The 21,833-nt window shown below is 45.4% G+C and overlaps 1 protein-coding gene across 8 annotated transcripts in view; it reads left to right on the top strand.

Moving 5' to 3' along the window:
- Window positions 1-21,833, top strand: part of hspa12a (heat shock protein family A (Hsp70) member 12A) — a 373,254-nt gene that overhangs the window by 344,768 nt on the left and 6,653 nt on the right. For 5 of the 8 annotated variants that reach the window (XM_086258187.1, XM_086258183.1, XM_086258181.1 and 2 more), the window contains 6 exons: window positions 1,243-1,347; window positions 2,314-2,430; window positions 7,097-7,268; window positions 18,675-18,764; window positions 20,267-20,371; window positions 20,449-20,707. In XM_086258187.1, coding sequence (XP_086114313.1) covers window positions 1,243-1,347; window positions 2,314-2,430; window positions 7,097-7,268; window positions 18,675-18,764; window positions 20,267-20,371; window positions 20,449-20,707 — 848 coding nt within the window. The remainder of the gene's footprint in view (window positions 1-1,242; window positions 1,348-2,313; window positions 2,431-7,096; window positions 7,269-18,674; window positions 18,765-20,266; window positions 20,372-20,448; window positions 20,708-21,833) is intronic. The other 3 variants (XM_086258184.1, XM_086258182.1, XM_086258189.1) reach the window with 2 other exon arrangements.

Raw genomic sequence — 21,833 nt, 5'->3', positions numbered from 1 at the left:
CCACAATGCATTGCGGCTTTACGTCAACTCCAAAGCCCTATAGAACCACATATTATAGAAGCCAAAGGTTCAAATAAGTTGGGCGCACCTTCACTTTGTTTTTCACAGAAAACAGTTCTGTATACTGGATACTAAATTGCGTTAACATCAACGGCTAACGTGTCTAACATAGTGTGAGAAATGCAAAAATAAAGAGATAACCAGGGGGCAAATATTTTTGCTGTGCTCTGTATTTCTGCCAATGGCTTTTGGCTCAGAGCCCGTTACTGCTCATAATTACAACACACTTTTCTCCCACAGTCAACAGTTACTGAAGTAAAAGGATCATTACGTGGATATTCAGGGAGTCCCTCCATCTGAGTCTCTCATAATCGGCTTGTTTTTTGTACAATATTATTATGATTAGGAGTTTTCTGAGTTATAGGCCCACTATAGGGATATGTCAAAATGTTTCACTTTCTATTTTTTTCCCAGCAAGTACAGGTACAGACGTGAGACATGTGAAGTTTGAAAATCCAAAAAAAGACCACTGCCATTCAGCCCACCATGAGCTTAAATATGTGGCTACTTGAAACATGCTGTTACATCTGATAGACCTTTTTTTTACATACATTATGAAACTGAGTGCATCCAATGGCTGTGAGTCCTTCAGTGTCAGAATAGTTGGTGTCACTTCACAGACAGACACTTTTTGGGCGATCGTGGCTCAAGAGTTGGGAGTTCGCCTTGTAATCGGAAGGTTGCCGGTTCGAGCCCCGGCTTGGACAGTCTTGGTCGTTGTGTCCTTGGGCAAGACACTTCACCCATTGCCTACTGGTGGTGGTCAGAGGGCCCGGTGGCGCCAGTGTCCGGCAGCCTCGCCTCTGTCAGTGCGCCCCAGGGTGGCTGTGGCTACATTGTAGCTTGCCATCACCAGTGTGTGAATGTGTGTGTGAATGGGTGGATGACAGGTTGTGTAAAGCGCTTTGGGGTCCTTAGGGACTAGAAAAGCGCTATATAAATACAGGCCATTTTTACCATTTACCCCAGCTGTTTTTGTCAAGTTTAGATGTTTACCCGTGACTCATGCATGTTACAATAACTGATACGTCTAAATTGGTCATGGATGAGAGGTCGTTAAGAATGTATGGAGTAGATTGTACAGTGTGGCGTGGTAGTAGATGCGTGTGGACAATCCACAAAGGGAATAGAAAAGAAACTAGCAGTGATATATTGACTGTGATGTCTTCTCTCTGCAATCAGAACCTGTCCATCAACACTGACCTCCATGCAGCTAATGGGAAGCGTGTCAAAGCTCTGGACATCTTTGCCTATGCGTTGGCTTTCTTTAAGGAACAAGCACTGAAGGTAACACATGTTTTCTGTTCTCTTACTCATGCAAAGTAATATTTTCTCCTTTGATTAAGCTTCTGTTGACAAACATTGGAAGATGTGTAGAATTTAACCCTTTAAAGCCGGTCGGAGCGGGCACGCTCCATTTTGCGTAACTATTTTTAAATTCCGGTAGCACTGCAACCACGTAAGCTAGCACAATAATTTTTTTTGCATATGAAACCGGAGGAGTTGTACTTACATCTGATGCCATCAGCTTGTCCTCGGTCACGGTTTCCTTCCACATATAGCTTTGCAAAAACTGTATAAAAAGCACTTGCAGCAACAAAAACATAATATTCCAGAAACACGCTTTGCCGATCCGATCAGCTGTTTGTAACACTTCCTACGTCCATTAGCGTGAACTGTCGCATGTCCGCCATGACCTGCCCGAAACCGGAAGTGACGTCATTTTGCGGAAATGTAGTTTTTTACCATCAAGGCCTCATAAGCCTATACTGGTGTTTTTAAAAGTTATGTTTGACTTTATGACTTTCTGTGTCGTTTCTGGGATGCTTTGGACTCATATTGCACTGCTGGAAATAGTTTATTTTGATGCATATGCTGTTATTTTGCAAATTTGCATTATAATATTTATTTTCGTTTTTCCTGCAGCATATGAAAATTGGTTTATTTCAAAAATAAAACTATGAAGACACTCAAAATAAATTTCCTGTGGTGGGAAACTAGTTTGTGCAACTTTTTTGTATTTACAGTTTTGAGGGATAAGCCTCTTAAATTTCTCTAACTAGAAATATATGTTAAAAAACAAAAACGATTTTCAATTTTTTTGTAGTTTATTGCACTTTTTTGCAATTTATGTAATTACTATGCACTTAATGCATACATATTATTAAAATTTGGGCTTTAATGGTTGTATTGATGTATAGCAACTTGAAATGCATAAGGATTAAATGGCGCGTTTAAATGTTCTTTCAACAGGAGCTGAGTGATCAGACAGGCGGCGAGTTTGACAACAGTGATGTCAGATGGGTGATCACAGTTCCTGCCATCTGGAAAATGCCTGCAAAGCAGTTCATGAGGGAAGCTGCTTACAAGGTAGACTCTTCCCCCACTCACCCACAAATGTAGTGGTGATTTTAACATTAAGTAGAATTACTGTTGAGTGTCGTTGTATCCATACCTGTAAATCCATACATCCATGTTCTGCTGCTTATCTGGGTTCCCAGTCACAAGGGCTAAAATCTAATCACAGATATCCAGACCTCCCTCTGCTTGGCCACTTCCTGGAGCTCTTCTTGGGGTACACTGAGGTCACTCCAGAGATATAATTACTCTAATGTGTCCCGAATCTATAAAAATCCTCCTGCCAGCTGGACATGGCAAAAACACCTCACTTAGAAGATGTTGGGTGTGCCCCACATAGCAAAATTGGTATGGCCCCGATCTGGCCCACACAATGTGCTTACACATGGCCCACATACCGCAAAGAATGACTGCCCTTTGGTGGCCCAGATCTGGTCTGCCAGAGGTGGCCAACACATGGGCCAGCACAAGGCCAGTTGCAGACACGCTGGTGGTCCTGTGCTGGCCCATGTGTGGATTACCTCTGGCAAACCTGATCTGGGCCACCAAAGGGCCGTCATTCTTTGCGGTATATGGGCCATGTGTAAGTTGTGTGCAGCCACGGGCCAGTTGCAGACACACTGCTGGCCCTGTGCTGGCCCAGACCAGTTTCAGCTCTGGCCCCTGATGTCAGCCTAATGTGTAGCTTAACCAAGACATGTGCCGGAACATAATAGTGCAAAAGTAACATGACGAAACTCTGTTCAGACAGTGAACGGACTGACTCTTATATAGCACTTTTCTAGTGTCCCAGATTACTCAAAGTGCTCTGTACGGCATGCCACATTCACCCAGTCACATAATTTTCTCTAAACAGAGTGCTTCCTAACTACATTCATGCACATTCACACTCTTGACATGCAGACTGGAGGAGTCAGGGATCGAACCACTAACCTTCCGATCAGTAGGTGACCTGCTCTACCTCCTGAGCTACAGCTACCCACTGGCAACGATGAGTAAACCGTCACTAGGTTTTGGATAAAGTGTACACTCACAAATCTGTCAAACTTGCATTTAAAACGTTGGCTACCATAGCAGTATAGTATTGCAACATGGCATTTAGGTCTTCTAACTAAATTTGCACATTTAGAGGACAACGTCTGAATGCATTGTTGAGACCATGTGTTATAAAACCAGTGTTTCAGGCTTTGCATCTGTAAAAACATCTTCTTAATGTTATGCTTAGATGATAAATTAGCTCAAGTCAGACTTGAAGTTTAACAACAAACTGCTTGGTTGAAACAAGTCTTAACTGTTCAAACCACTAAATGGAAATTCTTACAAAGCAGACTTTTGGTATTAAATTTGTTTCAGGTGACATTTACAAGATCTGTAAGAGTCTTTGTTGATACCACGGCATCATGTTTGTCTCTGACTGCCAAACCCGTCGTATGGCTGTAGCTCAGGTGGTAGAGCAGGTCACCTACTAACCAGAAGGTTAGTGGTTTGATCCCAGTGTGCATGCCAAATATCTCGGGCAAGGTACTATTCCTAAGTTTTTCTGATGCCATCAGGGAACGTAAATGTTAGACATTTGAAACAGCGTATTAAAAAGTGAAGGAGGTAAATTGTGTGAAGTGCTCAGAGTAGAAAAGCGCTGTATGAGAATCAGTCCATTTACCATGGCTGAATGCGCCTGGTACATGCGCTGGACACATGTGCTGCAGCTGTCCAAGTAAAAGTTAGCTGAAGGGAAAGTTGTTGCCCTGCTGGAGATCACTAAGTTTGGGTCAATACAAATTTGGTTTCCACTGTGCCACTCAGCTCCTACATTTTCCACATGTCAGCAGCTGCTTTTAATTGGTGGCAGCATTAGTTACAGTAAAGCCACTGCTTTCGTCTCTAACTGCTTCAGTGCAGCTTCTCTGGACTTTCTGTTCAAAGCAGAGCAGCTGATTTTGTGCATTTAAAGTAGCCATGAGATGAAGTAAGGAAAGAAAACTAAAGGAAATGTGAACAACGACACAAATGTGAGATGCAGTCGTTATCACTTTCATCTTTGTTTTGGTGGACTGTGATTTGTAACAGCTGCAGTTTTCTGTTCTGTGCTTACACTGCACGTGTCATTCCTCACCAGCAGTTCTTAATCACTGCTTCATATCACAGCTAATGTGCAGCATTAGTCACAGCACATTCTTCACTCTTGATTGCAGATTTGTATAATCGCCATGTTATGCATTCATTGCATTCCTTGGCCTGTTGCTTCCTGTGAGTAGAAAAAGTTGTTAATTGAACTTTATTGTATTTAACTTGGGATGGCTGTAGTCAGATTTATTTTCAGTTCAGTTTTATTCTTATAGTCCTGATTCACAACACAAGGCACCTCAATGAACTCTGTATTTAAAGTTCGGCATATTGTTAGAGAGATAATCAAACAATGTTCCATCCACCTTTTTATTTTATTTATATTATTTTTTTCCCCTCATTGTATTTTGTTTTCTCTTCTTTCTTTTGCACCTTTGTGGTCCAGCTACCCAATTTCGCTGTGCAAGAAACTGCACAATGACAATAAAAAGCTCTAAGTCTCTAAGTCAGTGTTTAACAACAGTGGGAAGGAAAACTCCCCTATAAGAAGAACGAAACACCAGTAGAACCAGACTGAGGCACCCGCTGGGGGTGAGGATAAAACAACTAGAGCAGAGAGAGTGAGGACAAAAGGCGGCCTACGGGAAAAAGAGCAAGAGTTTAATATTTACTCATGATTAAATAAAGTAGTGTCGAAACAGGTGAGTGAAGGACAAATGCTCAGTGTATGATGGGAAGCCTGCCAGCAGCCTAAGCCTATTGGAGCATTAAGGTGGTCAGTCAGCACTAACTAAAAGGAAAGCTTTAAAGCTGAGTGTGTGCCTGTTTCACTAATCCAAACTGGAAACTGGAAGCTCTGCCTCCCATTCTAATTTTAAAAATCCTAAAAACCAGAAGTACAACTGCGGTCTGAGACTGAAGTACTCTGGTAGTGATGATGATCAATTAAATAATCTATAAATACATGAATTTGCTTTTTTAGCTCCACTCCAAGATAGGTGCACTAATAAGAAAGTGAAATGAGTCGCCAACGGCTGCATATATACAACAGCAAACAGACCTGGAAAGAATGTGCAACAAACATGTGTGAGTGTTTGTGTAGATGTCTTTGACATCCTTATAGTGAGAGTGAGAAGCTGCAATAACACAACCAGGAGCCGCAGGACCCAGGAGACCATAGAGTACTGATCCGAGGCTACACATCACAATGACAACTTCGTGTCCACCCCAGGACTAAGAAGAGGGAGGCCCAGATGAAGCACCATGGCTAAAGATCAAGAGCCCTAGAAGACCAGAGGCAAGGGGCAGCCCACCCTGCCATAGGCCAGCCATCCCAGCATGAACGGGGCTGCAGGTGCCCAAAAACCACCCAACACCAAGCAGATCCACCTCCCACGTAGAAGAGACTGAGCCATCCCAGACCACAAACTAGGGCGCAGTAAGGAGTCAGCAAGTCCCAGACCCAGACCACATCAGCCCTCTCTGAAGTGTGGGTGAGCAGCCTGCAGCAACTGTGCTGCAAGCTGTGTCCGTGTTATATGGTCCTGCACGCCTGTCCAAATGCTCTGGCAGTGAATATGTGAAGACACATGGTTTAGGTATGGTATCCCAGCCTCACCCAGCTGGTGAGGCTGGGTGAGGCTCACCAGCTAAATTGAATTCTCTCTAGAAAGAGAATTCAATTTAGAATGATGTCTTTGCTAGACATGGAAGCAAATACATCATTTATACTCCTTACTTCCTTATACATTGCCAAGAAAACTGTTCTGATGAACTGGAAACCAAAAAACTGCTTATGTGTCCATCTATATAGAATTTTACTGCATGATCAAATTAATCAGGAGGAAACTTTTGCTTTTTCAAAAAACCAATGACTTTGTTTCTCTCTGGTCCCCACTGATCAGTTACATCACCTAGTGGGGGTGGGTGGCTGTATTTTCTTTTTCTGGTCAATATATTGTTGTAAGTTGGTGTTGAGTCTGTCAGAGAGGTGTTTATGCTAAACCTTTAACGCTGTTACAGGTCTTACTGCTAAAGCTAATGAAAGGCAAAGCAGAGAGTGTTACGTTTCCACAGAGTGTTTGTTCCAGCTTTGTGTTCTGGCTTTTGTTTTTTAAACTTTTATTCTTGATGGTGTGTTTTTCTATTTAAAAATCCATATGCTTGTCTAGTGACCAGTCCATAAAGGGTTTATTAGGCATCAGTGAAAACAAATAGTGGATTTTTAATTGTTGCAGCTCTCTTCATGAGTGATGTAGTCATGTACGAATAACCAGAAGAAAAACTTCTATATACGCTAAATTGTGAAATAGTTAAAGTGTCAGACTAAAAAGAGGAAGGTTTTAATTGTAAATATTTTAATTGTGACAAAGCATAAGAGACCGGATGATCTTGTAGATTAAAAGAGAAAACCCCATTTTCTCAGGGGGCTGTAACCTATCCCACCTGTCACAGGGTCAAAGGTGAGGTACAGTTGTGACTAATAATTCAGCAAACACGGGGTACCTCAGTGTATACTACATGTGGACACAGTAGAAGAAGCTGAAAAGACAAAAGAAACCTTTTCTTGTCCTTTAAAGCTGAAGCGTATTGTGTTGTGCATGCTCTTGTCTAGTCTGGTCTGGTATCCCGGGAAAACCCTGAGCAGCTGATCATCGCCTTAGAACCTGAAGCAGCATCGATCTATTGCCGCAAGCTCCGCCTCCACCAGATGGTGGACCTGGGCACCCAGACCACACAGAATGGCTTCAGCCCCTCTGACAATGTGGGCAGTGGGATGAGCCAAGGTATGTCTCACTAACAGATATAAGAGATTATTCTGAAGCCACGAGCATGTTTTCATTCATACATGCACACAGTCATGTTCAGTGTTTGATTTCCGATGGCAACATTGTTACTGGCATCATAACATTTTCCCTTATGTTGTTTTCTTTATAGCATCACCAGGTAATTATTACACAACTTTTCAAAAACGATTCAAACGTACACCAACTCGTTTCTTTTGAGTCTTCACATTTCCCTTTATGTTTGCTTCTTCTCTGAGAATTGTGTTGTACTAATCAGCTTCTTCAGATTTATTATCCATCAATCCGTACATTTTCTGTCACGTACAGTGGGGCAAAAAAGTATTTAGTCAGCCACCGATTGTGCAAGTTCCCCCACTTAAAATGATGACAGAGGTCAGTAATTTGCACCAGAGGTACACTTCAACTGTGAGAGACAGAATGTGAAAAAAAAATCCATGAATTCACATGGTAGGATTTGTAAAGAATTTATTCGTAAATCAGGGTGGAAAATAAGTATTTGGTCACCTCAAACAAGGAAAATCTCTGGCTCTCACAGACCTGTAACGTCTTCTGTAAGAAGCTTTTCTGTCCCCCACCCGTTACCTGTATGAATGGCACCTGTTTGAACTCATCATCTGTATAAAAGACACCTGTCCACAGCCTCAAACAGTCAGACTCCAAACTCCGCCATGGCCAAGACCAAAGAGCTTTCGAAGGACACCAGGAAAAGTATTGTAGACCTGCACCAGACTGGGAAGAGTGAATCTACAATAGGCAAGCAGCTTGGTGTGAAAAAATCAACTGTGGGAGCAATCATCAGAAAATGGAAGACATACAAGACCACTGATAATCTCCCTCGATCTGGGGCTCCACGCAAGATCTCATCCCGTGGGGTCAAAATGATCATGAGAACGGTGAGCAAAGATCCCAGAACCACACGGGGGGACCTGGTGAATGACCTGCAGAGAGCTGGGACCAAAGTAACAAAGGTCACCATCAGTAACACACTACAACGGCAGGGAATCAAATCCCGCAGTGCCAGACGTGTTCCGCTGCTGAAGCCAGTGCATGTCCAGGCCCGTCTGAAGTTTGCCAGAGAGCACATGGATGATACAGCAGAGGATTGGGAGAATGTCATGTGGTCAGATGAAACCAAAGTAGAACTTTTTGGTATAAACTCAACTCGTCGTGTTTGGAGGAAGAAGAATACTGAGTTGCATCCCAAGAACACCATACCTACTGTGAAGCATGGGGGTGGAAACATCATGCTATGGGGCTGTTTTTCTGCCAAGGGGACAGGACGACTGATCCGTGTTAAGGACAGAATGAATGGGGCCATGTATCGTGAGATTTTGAGCCAAAACCTCCTTCCATCAGTGAGAACTTTGAAGATGAAACGAGGCTGGGTCTTCCAACATGACAATGATCCAAAACACACCGCCCGGGCAACAAAGGAGTGGCTCCGTAAGAAGCATTTGAAAGTCCTGGAGTGGCCTAGCCAGTCTCCAGACCTCAACCCCATAGAAAATCTGTGGCGGGAGTTGAAAGTCCGTGTTGCTCGGCGACAGCCCCAAAACATCACTGCTCTCGAGAAGATCTGCATGGAGGAATGGGCCAAAATACCAGCTACTGTGTGTGCAAACCTGGTAAAGACCTATAGTAAACGTTTGACCTCTGTTATTGCCAACAAAGGTTATGTTACAAAGTATTGAGTTGTATTTTTGTTATTGACCAAATACTTATTTTCCACCCTGATTTACCAATAAATTCTTTACAAATCCTACCATGTGGATTCATGGATTTTTTTTTCACATTCTGTCTCTCACAGTTGAAGTGTACCTCTGGTGCAAATTACTGACCTCTGTCATCATTTTAGGTGGGGGAACTTGCACAATCGGTGGCTGACTAAATACTTTTTTGCCCCACTGTATCTAGGTCACGGGGGCAACAGTCTAAACAGAGCCCAGACCTCCCTCTCTCCACCATCTTTCCTAGCTCCTCTGGGGGACACCAAGATGTTCAAAAGCCAGCCAGGAGATGTAATTGCTCCAGTCTGACCTGGGTTTGCTCCCCGGTCTCATCCTGGTGGGACATGCCCAGCAAATCTCACCTAGGATGTGCTCAGGAAGCATCCTGGTTAGATGCCTGAAATGGCTCCTTTCCTTTTCGAATCTGAGGTTTGACTAATAGATCCTCTCCAACTCTCTGGCATACATCCTCCCAGGGGGCTGAGAAGCTTGAGGCCCAAAAGTTGCAGCACACTCTCTGGTACACCCTCTTGAAGAGGGTCAGCCAGTCCAGAGGCAGTGTCCTTGCAGTGTTGCAGATGCGTGTCAGCCATGCAAACTGCAACAGAAAGTTGGGAAAGTCAGGGTGAATCTTGGATGTTGGATAGAAAACACTCTGCTTCACGGCTGAGCATGTCAGTCCCTGCAGTCACATCCCCTCCACATTAGTGTTAAAGTTTCCCAGTATTAAATTCGGTTCTTTTGTATTCTTTACGGCCAAAAAGACACAGTTCAGAAGTGGTCCTGAACACAAAACACACAACCCCAGGTCTGAAGCACAAACAGAAGCCTAGGTATTTATGCACTTGCTCTCTACGTCACACCACACTTTACGTTTCGATCAAACAGCCTAGTTGGTTTCACTTTCTACTGCAGTTACCACGCTTCTGCAAACGCATGCAGTTTCCTGTCAGCACTTTTGGCACAGAGTGTACTCAGAGTTAGGCCTTTCTTATATAAAGCAATATAATCAGCATATAAGCATTTAAGATTATAAATGTAAACCTCAACACCAGTAAGACAGTCGAGTCATCAGGTGGGACCAGTGTCTCTCACCCTCAAACACCAGTTTGGGCGCTCTCCCACCAAAAAGTGGACGTCACATATATCTAAAACCAGTTTCAGCAACTGGGGGTTGGATCACCAATATGTCCACCCTCAGCTGCTGCCTGGTCCACAGCGCACTGGTCCCCTGCAGCCCCTCCTGTGTGAAGGGGTACAACCATGTGGCTCGTTCGGGCTGAGCATGGCTGGCTCCGCGGGCTAAGGCCAGACCACCAAATGCTTGCTCATGTTGCCCCCACTAACCCAAAACATAGGAATGTCATTTGCAGTCGAAATCTGTGCAATAGTAATTAGGGGTGAAATTACATGAAATTTCAACCTCCCATCTGAGCAAAAGGACTTTAATTATGGTTTTATTAGGCCTGGAACGAGTTAAACATGTGGCCTGTTTTCTATGCTTCCACATTAAAAGCAGGACAGAATCATTTCTAGTCTATCAAGCAGTGTGCCAATGATGCAAAGTGAAAATGTTAAACAGCAATGAGCTCTCTGTGCGTTCTTTCTCACATATTTAAGTTGTATTTGGTGCAAAGCATGTGTTCATCACCACAACCAAAACAGAAGACTTACAAGGTTTATCAGTCCTATTGTTAGTCTGCATAAAGACAAACTCCACATTCAAAGACTCATTTTGGCCTTGCTTGTTTCCATTTGCATTGTTGGTTCTTTTGTGTATCCATGGATACACAAAAGAACCTCCTTGAATCGCTACCTTATCGTGGTAGAGGGGTTTGTGTGTCCCAGGGATCCCAGGGGCTATGTTGTCTGGGGGCTTTTGCCCCCTGGTAGGGTCTCCCATGGCAAACTGGCCCTGGGTGAGGGAGCAGACAAAGAGCGATTCATAAGACCCTTATGAAAAGGACACCGAGGGAACAGTTTACCCTGCCCGGGATAGGGTTACCGGGGCCCCGCCCTGGAGCCAGGCCCGGGGAGGGTGCCCGAGGGCGAGCGTCTGGTGGCCGGGCCTTAGTCCATGGGGCCCGGCCGGGCACAGCCCGAAGAGGAGACATGGGCCCATCCTCCCGCAGGCCCACCACCCGCAGGAGGCGCCATAGGGGTCGGGTGCATTGTGTGCCGGGTGGCGGTCAGGAGCGGAGGCCCTGGCGGACTGACCCCCGGCTGCCAAGACTGGCAATAGGGACATGGAATGTCACCTCTCTGGTGGGGAAGGAGCCTGAGTTAGTGCGTGAGGTTGAGAGGTACCGGCTAGATATAGTCGGGCTCACCTCTACGCATGGCTTGGGCTCTGGAACCAGTCTCCTGGAGAGGGGCTGGACTCTGTCTCAGTCTGGAGTACGTTGGGGTTTTTCCCGGTGGACGAGAGGGTTTGTTCCCTGCGCCTTAGGGTCGGGGAACGGGTCCTGACTGTCATCTGCGCTTATGCGCCGAGTGGCAGTTCAGAGTACCCAGCCTTCTTAGAGTCCCTGGGGGGGGGAGGGGGGGTGCTGGAGGGTGCTCCACCTGGAGACTCTGTTGTCCTGCTGGGAGACTTCAATGCTCACGTGGGTAACGACAGCGAGACCTGGAGGGGCGTGATTGGGAGGAACGGCCTCCCTGATCTGAACCCGAGCGGTGCTTTGTTATTGGACTTCTGTGCTAATCACAGTTTGGCCATAACGAACACCCTGTTCGAACATAAGAGTGTCCATAAGTGCACGTGGCACCAGGACGCTCTAGGCCGTAGGTCGATGATCGATTTTGTAATCGTATCAGCAGACCTGCGACCATATGTTCTGGACACTCGGGTAAAGAGAGGGGCTGAGCTGTCAACTGATCACCACCTGGTGGTGAGTTGGATCAGGTGGCGGGGGAGGACGCTGGACAGACCTGGTGCACCTAAACGCGTAGTGAGGGTGTGCTGGGAACGTCTAGCAGAGGCCCCAGTCCGCGAGATCTTCAACGCACACCTCTGGCAGAGCTTCAACAGCATTCCGAGGGAGACTGGGGACATTGAGTCCGAATGGACCATGTTCAGCGTCTCCATTGCCGAAGCTGCTGCATTGAGCTGCGGCCGCAAGGTGGTTGGTGCCTGCCGTGGTGGTAATCCCCGAACCAAATGGTGGACACCAGAGGTGAAGGGAGCCACCAGGCTGAAGAAGGAGTCCTATCGGGCTTGGTTAGCCTGTGGGACTCCGGAGGCAGCCGACAGGTATCGACAGGCCAAGCGGAATGCGGCTCGGGCAGTGGCTGAAGCAAAAACTCGGGTGTGGGAGGAGTTCGGAGAGGCCATGGAAAAAGACTTTTGGACTGCCTCGAAGAGATTCTGGCAAACCGTCAGACGTCTCAGGAGGGGAAAGCGGTGCTCTACCTGCACTGTGTATAGTGCTGGCAGAGCGCTGCTGACGTCGACTGAGAAAATTGTCAGGCGGTGGAAGGAATACTTCGAGGACCTCCTTAATCCCACTGACACGTCTTCCGAGGAGGAAGCAGAGTCTGGGGATGAGGGGAATGACCCGCCAATTTCCGGGGGCGAGGTCACTGAGGCAGTTAAACAACTCCTTGGTGGCAGAGCCCCTGGTGTTGATGAGGTCCGCCCCGAGTTCCTGAAGGCTCTGGACGTTGTAGGGCTGTCCTGGTTGACACGCCTCTGCAATGTTGCGTGGAGATCAGGGGCAGTACCTGTGGACTGGCAGACCGGGGTGGTGGTCCCCATCTTTAAGAAGGGGGACCGGAGGGTGTGTTCCTACTATAGGGGGATCACACTCCTCAGCCTCCCTGGGAAAGTCTATGCCAGGGTGCTGGAAAGGAGAGTTCGTCCGTTAGTCGAACCTCGGATACAGGAGGAACAATGCGGTTTTCGTCCTGGTCGCGGAACACTGGACCAGCTCTTTATCCTCTCCAGGATACTTGAGGGTGCATGGGAGTTTGCCCAACCAGTCTACATGTGTTTTGTGGACTTGGAGAAGGCATTCGACCGTGTCCCTCGGGGTGTCCTGTGGGAGGTGTTGCGGGAGTATGGGGTGTCTGGCCCATTGCTACGGGCCATTCGATCCCTATACAACCGTTGCAAGAGCTTGGTTCGCATTGCCGGCAATAAGTCGGACTCGTTCCCGGTGGGTGATGGGCTCCGCCAGGGCTGCCCTTTGTCTCCGGTTCTGTTCATAATTTTTATGGACAGGATTTCTAGGCGCAGCCAAGTGGCGGAGGGCTTTCGCTTTGGTGGCCTCAGAATCTCATCTCTGATTTTTGCAGATGATGTGGTTCTGTTGGCTTCATCGGGTGAGGGCCTCCAGCTCGCACTGGAGCGGTTCGCAGCCGAGTGTGAAGCAGCGGGAATGAGGATCAGCACCTCCAAATCTGAGGCCATGGTTCTCAGCCGGAAAAGGGTGGAGTGCCCACTCCGGGTCGGGGATGAGTTCCTGCCCCAAGTGGAGGAGTTCAAGTATCTCGGGGTCTTGTTCTCGAGTGATGGGAGAAGGGAGCCGGAGATCGACAGACGGATTGGGGCTGCAGCTGCAGTAATGCGGACGCTGCACCGGTCCGTCGTGGTGAAGAGGGAGCTGAGTGTAAAAGCGAAGCTCTCAATTTACCGGTCGATCTACGTCCCTACCCTCACCTATGGCCACGAGCTGTGGGTAGTGACCGAAAGAACGAGATCGCGGATACAAGCGGCAGAAATGAGCTTCCTCGGAAGGGTGGCTGGCCTCTCCCTTAGAGATAGGGTGAGAAGTTCGGCCATCCGGGAGGGGCTCAGAGTAGAGCAGCTGCTGCTCCACATCGAAAGGAGCCAGCTGAGGTGGTTCGGGCATCTGATAAGGATGCCCCCTGGGCGCCTCCTGGGTGAGGTGTTCCAGGCATGTCCCACCGGGAGGAGGCCCCGGGGCAGACCCAGGACACGCTGGAGAGATTATATCTCTCGGCTGGCCTGGGAACGCCTTGGTGTTCCCCCGGATAAGCTGGAGGAGGTGGCTGGGGAGAGGGAGGTCTGGGCCTCTTTGCTTAGGCTGCTGCCCCCGCGACCCGGCCCCGGATAAAGCGGATGAAGATGGATGGATGAAGATGGATGGATGGATACGAATGAGTTTGCTCTAGTTGTGCACCTTTGCAGCACACTTTTATACACGTGCACAAGACCAAATATACTGCATATATACTGCATGTATACTGCATGTATACTGCTTGTATACTGCTTGTATACTGCATGTATACTGCATGTATCACAGTGCCAGAAAACCGATTCTGTTCGTCTGAAGATGGCAGTTTCAATGTTGACAGTTTACCTACCAATCATTATGAAATTGAAGCCATTGTTCATTATTAAGTAAATAGTGCTAGTTTATTGTGTATAATGGGGGGAAACTTGAATCCAGCTGAGTCTCAGGCTCAGTCTTGGATGTGTGATGAAATGTTTCTGACACTGACGACGTCCAGATGAACAAAATCAGCGTTCTGGGATTTCCTCACCTGGATGATCGAGCACGCATCATCATATCGCTCTAACACCTCACTTCCTAAAAGGCTTTAGAGTAACATATGTTCCATTCAGTTTGTAGGGTTAATGCTAAACAGTACACTGCCTGTGCAACACAAGCATGAGTTCAGAATAGAAGAGTGTGAGTGCTGGCACCGCCTGCAGCTCAGACCTCGGCTACAGGCAGGCATGCTATAAAACACAGAAATGAATAGAAAAATCACAGAGTTTGTGCCATAGCTGTGTGAAGGCAGGAGGGAATGGTGAACCCAAGAGCAGGACTCACGGAGGCGAATGTGAAAACACCCGGCTTTATTGGGAGATTGCATACTGAACAGAAAACTAACTAAACAAAGCAAATAAACTAACAGGCAGGCAAACAGAACACGGAGTCGAATGAGGGACGACGCAGACACTAAATACAAGAGGTGAACAGGACTAAGAGGAAACAGCTGGGAGGCACGGCTGACACTAATTACACAGATGAGACAGGGAGAGCACAAAACTGAACACACTGACATAAGACACAGACCTTCAAAGTAAAACAGGAAATGCACAGACTGGACTCAGAGACACGGTACAGACAGAGAGCAGAGGGACATGCATCAAAACACAAAAACATGATCAGAACGAACTAGAACACAAGATCATAATAATAATAAACACAAAATGCTGAGTCAAATGACCCAGGACCATGACAGTTTGTAATCGTAGAGAAACCATTCATTGGTTTTGTCATATTCAAGCAGGAAGCACTCAGGGCTTCAAAGATTCAGAGCAATTGAAAACGGACCTTTGAAATGTGCGTTTTTGCAACAGACTGTACAATTCAGGTGACAATGAATACATCAGGAAACGAGTGTCACTGCATTTGGAGAACATATTTCTAGCTGTAACTGGATGCCTTGGAAATGGTCCCCCAGTACAAACAACAAAAATAACTAATAATATTAACCCTGTTGACATGCCTAAATGCAGTGAGATGCTGCCATGAGAATGGCTGATTAGAAATCTACCTAACAAACTGTCCTGTAAGTGGTGACGGTCACTCCTCGGTGAATACGTCTCAGAGTAGTATTATTAGAAACAATGGTTTAAAGATGATTTAAAGACTTGGGTGTCAGTTCTGTCATTTTCTGAGCTTTCCTTGGAGATAGGAGAGTCCGTTAGTCCAACACTCTGTTGGAGGATCCCTGTGAACAGTCAGGTGCATGCATCTCATCTCATAGTACACACATGAGTCCATAATAAATAAGCTGTCAGAATATTAAAGACTATTGGAACACGACTGCAGTTTCCTTTGGATGTGCATTCCCACTGAAGCATATTCTTCCTCACATGGTTTAGTCCAAATCACACATCTGTAATGTTTTGTAATGTTTATGTTATTTCTATATTGATTGGTTTGGATTGATCTTTCAGGTATCATTTAGCCTGAGATTCTTGTACATAACTACTGATTGTCCATCCCTCTCTGCATCATGTGTAATTAAAAGTCTTTATAGTTGGACTGAACATTTTCATCGTCAAAGGGACCTGCTCTGGTAAAAATGAAAGTTTACACTAAATGTTTTTAGAACGATGAACTCAGATAGCACTGAGTCTCTCTGTTAACAGGTTAAGTACCACAGGAGGGTGCAGGAATTAAACCTTTACTTAAAAAGCATCATTAGCTGTCTCAGCTAATCACAGAACGATCTCTAAGCTTCCTGTTAAACCTCAGTGTTTGTTACTACTCACAATAACATTTTATTAGAGAAGTAGCTGCATGCTGCAGGTACTGCGCTGCAGTGGTTTGTATCATATCTATCTAATAGACTCCAGTTTGTGCATGTAAATGGAGAGTCCTCTTCACACACTGAGGTTAATTATGGAGTTCCACAGGGTTCAGTGCTAGGACCAATTCTGTTTACATTATACATGCTTCCCTTAGGCAGCATCATTAGAAGACATAGCATACATTTATATTACTGTGATCTCTGGCTCTGTTTCAGCGTTTGTCTTTTTGACCTCGCCCCTCTTCCCCAGCTGGTTGTGTCAAATGAGCCTCATTCCCAAGCCTGGTCCTGTTTCTTCCCATTTGTAACACAAAAAGGACCCATCCACACAGTGCTGCAGGATGAGTGATTTTATTTACATGGTCTTTCTTTATAGCAGCTTTTCAGCTGCACATCTCTTTCTTCCAGGCCACGCCACCTTCTAAAACAGGAAAGTGTGATGGATGTCAGGTCTGCTGGCTGGCCTTTACACCTACTCATGTGCTAACTTTAGGCAGTCCTTGCTAAAGTCAGTTAAAAACATTTGTCAGAGCTGGGAACGCACTTAAATATTGCTCTAGGTCATGGGTTTCACACGATGTAATTATTATGTGTGAGCCGAATCTTCAGCCCTGCTGAGAATCCATGCAGGTTAGGGTGAGACTTTGACGGACACATCATGCAGCCAATCACATGCAAAGGCAGACTGGAATCATACCATTGTGTGAAAGAAGGAAGTGGGGCAGATATTCCAAAACAGCAGGTGTAGTGGTACAGGCCAGGTACACAGAGACACTGAGGCATTTAAACCCAAGTGGGTCGGGAAAAAGGCAACGAGCGAAAACATAAAGTGAGCGGAACCTGTCTGCATTTCAGTGACGTGGAGACTTGATCGAATCAGGAGCTAAAGTCATAACCATTTTTATTTTCAGCAATTTTCCATAATGGAGAACAAAAGGTTTGACAATTGTCCAGGCCTTAAACCTCAGCTTAACAAAGTAATTAAGCAATAAACAATTAACTTGTTGAACCTCCATTCCCCTTACCGGGGGTAAAAGGGAGAACAGCTGGTTTAACAGGATGTACAGATATTTAAACATAGATGTGTGGTATCCATGGAAACATCAGAATCTCAGCTAAAACCCCACAAAACCATGAAACAACCATGAAACAACAAAAACAGCTAAAACAGCAAACAAAGTTCAGGTAAACAGAGAAAAAGAGGATTTTCGCCCACAGAAAAGTCTTTAGTGGGACTGTCGGAACAGCTGTGACGTTTTCTCTAAACACTGTTTGAACCCCATAACACGGTGCATCAAAACTGGTCCACACATGACGGATCGGGACCCGGCACAGAGTGATATAGTATGCACGGTGACGTGCCTGGATGATCGCCATGAATTATACATCAGGGAAGCTGAATGGTCTAAGCTAAGTAGATGACACAACACAGAAGAGGGCCCCTGTAAAGGACCCTGCAGTCGGTTTGCTAAAGCTAAATGTGTGGTCGAGCAGAGAGAGCGCTCGGGTGGCCGCCCTGCTCCAGGGCCCGTCTTCTGTTGTCATTTGGAGGCAGTGCACAAAGTATGTGTTACTGCTGGTTTGCCACTCTTACTTGTGCTGCTATTGGTTATAACATACAAAAAGCTGGAGTGTAAGCGAGAGTTAAAAATCTGCATTTTCATGCTTTATTCTTTTATCGTCTTTCCGGCTCATTCCAAACCAAACATGTGGATGGACACATCTGTGGGACTTCAGATCCCAACTGCATGTCGCTGGCAGTGGATCAAGTTTGCGACTGCAAATGCTGATTGGTTGATAAGACCTAACCTCCCCATTATGCAACAATCACTGGTATGCAGCACCTGTAGTTCAGGGTTGGTGACATCACCAACACGCTGCAGACCGTCTGTGGTGATAATGGAAAATACATAAACAGAGTTAATCTGCAGACGAAAAGGGAGTTTTGCCTTCCCACTGTCGCCAAACTGCTTGCTCGTGGAGCGTTGTCCAATTGTTTGGGTTTTCTCTGTATTCTTGTAGGGTCGTTAACTTACAAGCTAAAGTGTCCTGAGGTGACTGTTGTGATTCGCATCTATATAAATAAGACTGAATAGATCCATTTTCCACTTAGATTCTGTGCATGACGTTGTATATCATGTTCTGTAGTGACTGTATGTATGTATGCCAACCAAATGACCCATTTAATAAGCATTTTAATGAAACTGTTCCTGAAAAGATCTCTATAGAGATCCTGCTCATAGTATGGATTCATCTTAGGCTGCTGCTTGTCTCACACTCCACTGTATATGAGCCCCACAACTTCTCATAGCAACGCTTCCTGCCTTGGTCAGACTCACCAGAACACTCTCTTTCTGTTAACAAGCAGCTAAGGAGCATGTACGGCGCAACCGGCAGAGTCGCACGTTTTTGGTGGAAAATGTCATAGGGGAGCTTTGGTCGGAGCTGGAAGAAGGTAGAGTCTCTCTCTTCTTTTACTCATCTGTTCTCTTTTACTTTAGGCTGCCTCCTTTGGCTCTTTCATGTACTGTCATCCTGTCATAGATTAAGAGATTATGATGCCGATTAAGAAACCAGCATCATAAACCTAATATTTAGAGAATTGGCACCAAACGTATAAAGAAATAAAAAAACTCAAGTGTTCAGAAACACCGACATAGTTTAAGCATCGTTCAGCTGCTGGCTTGGCAGAAGGTAGGGCCACACATTTGATTTGGCAGTTTCTTACCCTTCTGACACAACCACAGCGGGGATGTGTGTCCAGCATGGAGCCAAATAACACTGATGCAGTTTGCTAAATAAGTTCATTTGATTGCACTAACTGGGAAAGGCTGGATCAGCCAGAGGGACGCATTGCTGTGGTTGGTTGTTATGTTGTTGGTCATATCAGAATAAACAGTCACCTGACAGGATATTACAGCCTCCCTATAAAATTAGTTTCTGTTCCTTCAACACACACATGTGGTTTTAGAGCCACTTTAAACTGAGCTCATTTATTTTACAAACCTTTCCTTTTAGGTGGGAAAAGAGCCCAGCTGAAGAGGTTTTAAGGCTTATTCGGGATACCCATCAGCGGCACATGTGCAGCTCTGCTAAATTAACACATAAACCATTTGACTGGTTAGCAAACAACCAATCACAGCACAAACCACTGGAAACCCTGCTTTACAGGCTTGATAGCTCATTAGCATCTCTGCTCTTGAACACTGGACAAATGCTTACCTGCAGCTGACAGTATCAGTCTGCTAAACGCCGTCCTGCTAGCGAGCTTTAATAACCACGGGAGCTGTGGTTTCTGTGCTGTTCCCATGTCACAGCCGAGTGGCTGTGCTGTTACACACCCTTCATCTTTAAAAGTTCTAACTAAAAATTGAAGACTGACTTTAATACAAAGACTATAATTATTGCTTTCAACATGGATACATATAAACTTTTTGTATCATATTTGATACATGAGTTTCTGAGACCTGCATCAACATGATCAATATTTGCCATCATTTCAAAATGTTATGGACAAAACTCTTTTTTTGTCTAAAATTAACATCGTTGTTATCAAACAGTTGTCAAAAACACTCAATGTATCAAATGCAATACAAAACATACACATAATAAAAATCTATCAAACACAACATGATAAAGCAATAAACACATTTTGTGGATTTTGTTATAAGGGTTCATAAACATCTCAGTTCTAAAAAATCTGAATTTTCTGGCTATTTTGTGATGGGTCTTACAGGGTTAATAGAGGCTATTAAACCTGTTAGCTCCACCTGTCCTGAGTGGTTTGCTTCCTTCTACACTGCCTTAGAACTGAGTTTACAAGGATCAGGTCAGCAGTGCTCTCTGTGGCCTCACTCCAGAAGCAGGAGTGCCAGACAAAGTCATGTTCCTGTAAACAACACAGTGCATGCACTTTGTCTCATGCCACGCTTCTCACCTGCTCACTTCTCTGCACAGGTGACCGATATGTGGTGGTGGACTGTGGTGGAGGAACAGTTGACCTGACTGTCCATCAGATCCGTCTTCCAGAAGGACATCTGAAAGAGCTCTACAAGGCTTCGGGTACAGCACGTGTAGCGTAACACTTTGCTAAAGCATCAGACCGTGTTCATGTGACTCACAGCTGTCTGTTTTCTCAGGTGGCCCCTATGGGTCCATTGGGATTGACTATGAATTTGAGAAGCTGCTGTGTAAGATCTTTGGCCAAGATTTCATTGACCAATTTAAGATAAAGAGGCCAGCTGCGTGGGTGGATCTGATGATTGCATTTGAGTCTCGAAAGAGAGCTGCAGCCCCTGACAGAACCAATCCTCTCAATATTAACCTGCCCTTCTCCTTCATTGACTACTACAAGAAGTTCAGGGGCCACAGTGTGGAACATGCTCTGCGCAAAAGCAAGTGAGTGTAAACAGAAAACCCAATCCTGGACTGACATGAGCGTCTCTATAATCCTGACACCAAAAAGATGCGCTCGTTTGCTTTTGATACAGATTTAATCTGAATTATATTGACTCTGTGATTTCATGTTGCAATATTTCTTGATCACATTTGATTCTGTACATGATCCAAAAGGTTGATTCTGTTCATCTGGACGTTTTCAGAAACGTTTCATTATCATCAGGGGGCTTCTTCAGTCTCAGCTGACTGCAGGTTTCCAACCTTATGAACAGGACATCAGGGGACATCTCCTAGCCCACTGATGAACAATGGGCTGGGAGGCCAGTTCCTCAGTACCATTCTAAACGCTAAGTCCAGATGAGCTGCCTTTTGGGATTTACTGACCTGGATGATTGAGCATCCATCAAGACAGATTAGGCACATATTAGTTTTTTTTAGCTTGTCAACATCTTGACTAAGATGAAATTTTAAAAGTGTGAAAAGTGTTTGTCCCCTTTATTCAGTTGAATTACTCTAGCAACCGCCAGGCCTGATTTCTGCCACACCTGTTCTCAATAAACCACTTAAATAGGACCTGCCTGACAAAGTGGAGTAGACCAAAAGATCCTCAAAAGCCAGACACATGACGCAATCCAAGGAAACTCAGGGACAAATGAGAAACAAAGTAACTGAAATCTCTGTCTGCAAAATGTTATAAAGCCATTCTAAAGCTGTAGAACTCCAGCGAACCAAAAATGACAGATATTATCCACAAATGACGAAAACACGGAACAGTGGTGAACTTTCCCTGGAGTGGCTGGCCAACCAAAATGACCCCAAGAGCACAACAACAACTCTTGCAAGAGGTCACTGAACCCCAAAACAACATCCAAAGAACCACAGGGCTTACTTGCCTCAGTTAAGGTCAGAGTTCATGACTCCACCATAAGAAAGACACTGGGCAAAAAATGAGTTCCAAACCACTGCCGAGCAACAGGAACATAAAGACCCCTCTCAGTTTCTTGATCTTGAATCATCTTGATGAGTCCCAAGACTTTTGGGAAAAGCAACATGTTGCCAGCAGTAAAATAAGGTGGTGGTAGTGTGATGCTCTGGGGCCGTCCTGCTGCCTCAGGACCCAAAGACT

The sequence above is a fragment of the Aulonocara sp. 'chitande type north' Nkhata Bay genome, linkage group LG13 (assembly GCF_057382095.1).
Source record: "Aulonocara sp. 'chitande type north' Nkhata Bay isolate Kocher_YH1m ecotype deep benthic linkage group LG13, A_spYH_male_GT1.1, whole genome shotgun sequence".
NCBI classification, from domain to species: Eukaryota; Metazoa; Chordata; class Actinopteri; order Cichliformes; family Cichlidae; genus Aulonocara; species Aulonocara sp. 'chitande type north' Nkhata Bay.
This window is presented reverse-complemented; position numbering and strand designations above follow the sequence as displayed.